This window comes from Anoplophora glabripennis, unplaced genomic scaffold (assembly GCF_000390285.2).
Source record: "Anoplophora glabripennis isolate ALB-LARVAE unplaced genomic scaffold, Agla_2.0 scaffold85, whole genome shotgun sequence".
Lineage (NCBI taxonomy): Eukaryota > Metazoa > Arthropoda > Insecta > Coleoptera > Cerambycidae > Anoplophora > Anoplophora glabripennis.
Window position 1 is genome coordinate 371386 of NW_019416361.1, and position 6539 is coordinate 377924.

At 35.9% G+C, this 6539-nt stretch overlaps 1 protein-coding gene across 2 annotated transcripts in view; it reads right to left on the bottom strand.

Moving 5' to 3' along the window:
• Positions 1-5112, bottom strand: part of LOC108917132 (proteoglycan 4-like) — a 28690-nt gene extending 23578 nt beyond the window's left edge. For both annotated transcript variants that reach the window (XM_018723592.1, XM_018723591.1), the window contains exons 1-2: positions 4965-5112; positions 685-837 (exon numbers count right to left, since the gene is read on the bottom strand). In XM_018723592.1, the coding sequence (XP_018579108.1) occupies positions 685-837; positions 4965-5082 (271 nt within the window). In that variant the 5' untranslated portion in view covers positions 5083-5112. The remainder of the gene's footprint in view (positions 1-684; positions 838-4964) is intronic.
• Positions 5113-6539: the final 1427 nt, after the last annotated feature.

A 6539-nucleotide genomic window follows, 5' to 3' on the forward strand; every position in this document is an offset into this window, starting at 1 on the left:
GTTTTTCGCATTTTTCTCGGAAATTTTGAGGTTATGTTAAAAAGTGACCTCTACAAAAGTTGTAGATTTTTGCATGATCTACAACTTTTGTATTGGATACTTTTTTGTTTGACGTCAACTTTCGCCAGAAATCCCAATTAAACAATTTTTCATAACTTTTCAACCCCACAAATCAACCCTCCGCCGCCCCTGCTCACGCATTTATTTTTTTTAGGTTTATTATAAGCCCTTTTACCATTTTTACTTATAAAAGTCAGGGTAACAATTTTTTTTGTCTCCAACTGTAATTTGGTTGGACTATTAAGGTGGTTTTATTTTGCGAAAACATGTTGATAAAATTGATATAACTAGAGATGCCATGTCACCCGTCCCTGTTTTGCCAGTATTGTCCAGGAACATGTGCCTCGGCAAAAAAACTGTCGCGTGAATCCGGAATTATCCCGGAATCGGGCGTTGGCATTACTTTCTTTACATTACGTTACTGCGTCATCCATTAATTACACTAATTAATTGATAATTTTAATTAATTAATTAATTAATAATTTTGAGCAATGTTTCGTCCAATAAAATAATATACTTTTACTCTCTGTTTTACTACTTTTGTAGCGTTATTTCCTTGGTGACCCTTTACACGCGCTATTTACCTTTCCCCCTCCCTAATATTTGATATCGAGTGTTACTTACTTTGTGGCGGAATTTGGGGCTCCCGCGGCGAAGGCTCCCTAACTGGGGATGTGGGTGCCTCCAGAGCGGGTTTCATCTGTCTGCCTGTTGTACCAGGGGCGCGCAGTCCAGTGGGTCTAGGTAGGTTCTGTGGGGTTACCATTCGCGACACTCCTACAAAGAGGAAACAGAAATGTATACAAAGAGTACGTATTTCCTGCGATTGAAATAAGCAGATTTAACTAAACTTACCTCTGTCTTAAGTCTCAATAAGAGGGCATCAAAGTTGACAAAAAGTACTGATTTACTCGTCACTTGTCACATCACTTTATGAAACGGTAAATGAATTGGAGTTGGATTAACAGAACTGTGAAAAGTACCCTCTCCCTCAAACTAATCTGCTCATAATTTTGTTGGGGGTCATATAATCTATTTTTTTGTCTTAAAGGTGGAGGATTTGTTAAAAAATGTTCCCTCTTGTGAAACTTTGAGGAGTGTCCTCGTGAGGCAACATACCTGGTTGCAGCACCTGGTTATTTTTTATCATTTTAGTGTATTGTTAGTCCAGTCATTGGAGGTGAAAATAAGGTAAAAGCTCCCAATTTTTTCGGATAGCATGGATTTTTCTGAAAATTTGCATAGAAGCTCATCTGACCCCCCCCCCCCACTTTAAAAGTTATATTGTCTAGATGTGTACTTTTATCTATTTGGGGGTGAAAACTACCCTTGTACGAAAAATATGCGAAAATCACAGATTTACGTATTTTAAAGATTCAATTCATGTTCAAATATGTTGGATAAACTTCTTTTCATGTTTTTTAATATAATTTATGAAATTTATTTACTTTTCAACCTTTAAAAGTCCTTAAAAACTACCCTTGAATGAACAAAAAATAGAAAAAAGTTTTTAATAGTTTAAAATATCCTTTTGGTGTATTCACAATGTATTGCATTTCTTTTGTTATTCATTAGAAAGCTTACGACTCATTGCAAAGTTGCAACCCTTAAAAACCATCCCTTATATTATATATAAAATTCTCGTGTCACAATGTTCGTTCCCGTACTCCTCCGAAACGGCTGGACCGATTCTCATGAAATTTTGTGAGCATATCCAGCAGGTCTGAGAATCGGCCAACATCTATTTTTCATACCCCTAAATGTTAAGGGTGGTCCACCCCAAAATTTTTTTTTTTATTTTTTGGACAAAATTTTCTGTTTTTATTTTTTCATGATTCAGCATTGAAAAATACATACAGTTCTAAATTTTCACCTTTATACGATCAACCCCTGATTTTTAATCGCGATTTTTATATTATTTTGTTCCATCCACAGTTCCACAAGATGACAAAACAACGTTTGCCGGGTCAGCTAGTCTTATATATAAAATTCTCGTGTCACAATGTTCGTTCCCGTACTCCCCCGAAACGGCTTGACCGATTCTCATGAAATTTTGTTAGCATATTGAGTAGGTCTGAGAATCGGCCAACATCTATTTTTCATACCCCTAAATGTTAAGGGTGGTCCACCCCAAAATTTTTTTTTTATTTTTTGGACAAAATTTTCTGTTTTTATTTTTTCATGATTCAGCATTGAAAAATACATACAGTTCTAAATTTTCACCCTTATACGATCAACCCCTGATTTTTAAACGCGATTTTAATATTATTTTGTTCCATCCACAGTTCCACAAGATGGCAACACAACGTTTGCCGGGTCAGCTAGTAATAAAATAAAATATTATTGAAAGCTCGAGATGTTTTAATAGTATGCATATGTTGAATTATAAACTTTTTATTGGTTTTCAAATGATCTATGATATATTGCAACTTTTTAGCCACCCAAAAAACCCGTATGGAAGACCTACCTCTCATAAAAAACCCTACCCCTTATAGAAAAATTTCCTAAAAATTATAATATGAGTATGATGATATAAATATATATTTTTAATTTTATTGAATTTATTTTTAATATTGTTTTATTAAATTAATAAAAAATATACTGTTAAGGAATATTCATCTCCAGACAGGGCGAACTCGAGGCACTCTGTATATCGGCGTTTTGTAAACAAACGCCGGATAACCAAAACAAACGGAGATCAAGCGTTCGGGCGACACCCGGTGAAGAGGCATAAGATAGGATTATTCAGATATGAATGTTTGAAGCGTTCACATACAATCTGTTCACTTCCTATAAATTTTTGTTAATAAAAGTGTATAATCGATTTATTAATTAACATTTATTTTAACAATACATATACATGTGAACTCGGATACGTGTGTATATGTATATTATTAAAAGACTTACTCAAATCAGTTCACAAGTGCTCCAAAATACACAAAGATATTGGAAATGTACCCGCTCCGAAAATTTTACCGAAAAAATGAACGTTTATAATTTTAAAGTTATAAATTTACTCAAAAAAACCGTTTTGTAAGGAATTTAAAGCACTTTAAGTTCTGTGATTTGCAGTTTTTTTGAACCCTTCGTTTTTTAGATTTGTAAGCTAAAAGGTCCCAGGAAAGGCAGTCTTGGAGCTTAGTTTTGAGCTTCTAACGGTTATAACTCTAAATTATAACTTATAATTTTGTCCTACAAAAATTAAAAAAAACCAAATTGTTCCCTGAGAAAAAACCTACAATTTCTTATTCTATCATTTTTTTATAACTTTGTTAGTTTTTGAAATATTTTGTTGAAAAAGGGCGATTTTTTAAAAAAATTAAAAAATTTGTTCAAAAGTAAGACATTTTTTTTTAATTTAGGCTTCTACAATAGTTCAAATTCCCAGAATCTACTGTTAATACATAAATAAAGTAAATTGCAGAAGGAATACGTTTAATTTTGTTTTTTCCGTCAAGTCGTTAATTTTAATACCGATTTTTTTTTCTCAAAAATGAAGACAATCATTTTATTTTGATTGTAACTTCATTAGTTTTCATGCTAACCACTCAATTTAAAGGTATATTCAAGAACTTTAATAGGTATTATATAAGTTGTCCTCGATTTTTTTCGATTATAGCTATCTTCGAAATTGACTTCAACTTCTGGGAGTCATAACTCGGGTTCTATGCCACCTACAAAAATTAAAAAAAGCAATCTCTTTGCTATTTAATTACCTTAATTTTTGCTTATGATCATTTTTTTATAAAACTTGTAGTTTTTGAGATATTCGCAAAAAATGGCTAAAAAACATGCATTTTTTGGGCTAAAAACGAACATGTTTAGGCGCAAATAACTCAAAAAGTATTGATTGTACAAAAAATTCTCATAGAACATTTTTTGTTTAGAATTCGTCCCTCTATCGAATCCTGAGGTTATTTTTAATAAAAGAATTCCCACCCTCCAGAAGCGGTGGCATCCACCCCTAGGGTAAAAGCACACACCGGCACTATATAACTTTTGTTTCCTGGGCTATTCCCTAGCTACAGTTCAAATTTCACGTCAATCCATTCCATCCGAAAAAATGGGTAACCAAAATGCTTCAATGACTGGACTATGTCAGAACTGAAGAGGCATGCAAAATTTCAAAGTCGTAAGTTTAAAGCAGGTGGTTAAAATTTGGCTTGCAAGATTTGAAGATTAAATATGTAGGGAGCTCTATATGGGTGGCTATTTCAGGAAGGCACACTATATTTTTTATCTAAAACTTTATTTGTTGCATAAAGACATAAATCTGAACAACGCTTTTTTTACATATAACATAATAATATATAACCTCTCTTTTCCCTAACTAACCATAAGCCTAAGACCTCCAGATCTCCTCTTCTTCTTCTTATTCGAATCGCGCGAGATTTTTAAATATTTGAATCAGGTTACTACAAATAAAAGCTTGTAAAAATTAATAGAAACTATAGCGTGACAATTTTGAGCAGATTACTTCAAGAGAAGTGGTATTTCTCATGTCATAAAGTAACGCCTATATGGAAGTCTTAGTGATAAGATTTCAATAAAATTTTATAAGGCGTTTCATTAATTTGAAAAAAAAACTATTTTTTTGGTCAACTTCGATGCCCTCTACCATCTAAACGAAGCAACTTAGAATAGAAGTAAATGTAATTAAATCTGCTTTTGATCTCAAGAAACTATATTCACGGAATATTGCCACACCATGAAGTTACGCATCTATGTCACGTTTCTTTTATTTTGGGAATGAACTTAGGAGACAAGTATCTAGAAGTATTATTTCAGACTTTTTCTATACAAAATTTATTTTTTTTCCAAAACTCATTCAAATTAGAGTACAACTAGCGCCAAGTTTCTTGAGGTGGCAGAAACCCCGACTTAAAAGCAGAAAGCGTACTTACCAGTTGGTCTCGGCGGTTGCATACCAGATGGTGTTGGTCTTTGCAACCCTGCCGGTCTGGGTGGTTGCATACCGGACGGCGTCGGTTTTTGCAAACCTGCCTGTCTGGGTGGTTGCATACCGGACGGCGTCGGTCTTTGCAGACCTGCCTGTCTGGGTGGTTGCATACCGGACGGCGTCGGACCTGCCTGTCTGGGTGGTTGCATACCGGACGGCGTCGGTCTCTGCAACCCTGACGGTTGCTGCGCTGGTCTCGGCAATGCCACCTGTTGAGGACGCGGTAACCCCACGGATGCGGGCCTCTGTAGTCCCGACGCTTGCGGCTGCGGCAATCCTCCTGCTCTTGGCTGCGGTATAGCGGGCCTTTGGCCGGGAGCTGGGAGCCCAGAAGGAGGTCTGGGTAGGCCTTGGAGGCGTACCTGGGGCAAACCGGTAGACTTCGGCGGTGGGCGGGGAGCTGCCCCGCAGGTGGTCGCGGAGCATGTCCCCGGTCGGCCCGCTGCTTGTTGCGCTCTAAATTTACTCTCAATTAGAATTGTTTGCCAGTAGTGCTAAGACATGCAAAGTTCTGAGAGGGTTTCTCTAATAGGCATGATAGTCCACGGGCCCACGTACAAAGAAAAAAATTATTACCAGCAATCTGTAACTTTGCGTGCAGCTTAAGTTTGACGAGTCTCCCAAGATTTGACTACGAGGAAAATTCAACACTGGTAAGTTTTCCCGTGATTTTCAGGAAAACATGTCAATCTGGCATAAACATGGAATGTTATGACCAGCATTTTTTTAAGTTTAAATGAAAGATATATTTTTTTAAACCTCCCAAAAAATTCGTCCGACAAAAATGTTGGTATTTTGAGTTTGTCCCCCATCCCAAATATGTCGATTTGATGACATTATGGTTGGTGACAACCAGCAAGCTGATTTTTCTGGGAGGGTTTGGTAATAAGATTTGAAATGAAAGTATCTTATTGTCCGACAAAATTCTTGAGAAGTTTTTGCAGTCCGACGCCCCGAAGATGTCGACTTAACAACAACATGGTCGGTGATAACCAGCTGTCGGACAAAAGCGTCATTATTTAAAAAAAATGCAATATTAATCTGAGAATTTAACTGTCCGACAAAATTATCGGGTTTTTTTTGCTTGTCCGACAAAATTAAACGATACAATTTTGCGGTTTCAATACTTATGATGTAGAAGAAAAAATTATATTGTGCAAAACCGTACTTATCTTATCAACTTCGACGTCACCTGTTACATAGGTGTTGTATAACAATGAAAAAGTAATATTAACGGTCGATAGAAGGAAGCACAAAAAACAGGCACTTAGGTAGGATATTCTGGAAGGAAGCCTAGATAGTTGAAGATAGGCAGTTGAAGTGCGAACAGTGTGCAGATAGGTAGCAAGACGAACGGCGGGCAGTGTGACAAAGTAGTGTAAAATTAAGTGTTTAACCGGTTTTAGTTAGCAGGTAATATTCTTTAAGTACTTTGTTGTTAATTGTTCTATGTAATCTTATGATTGTGATGGTTATAGTTGTTTCATGATAATAATTCTTTGTATGTTTAGCTTCCATT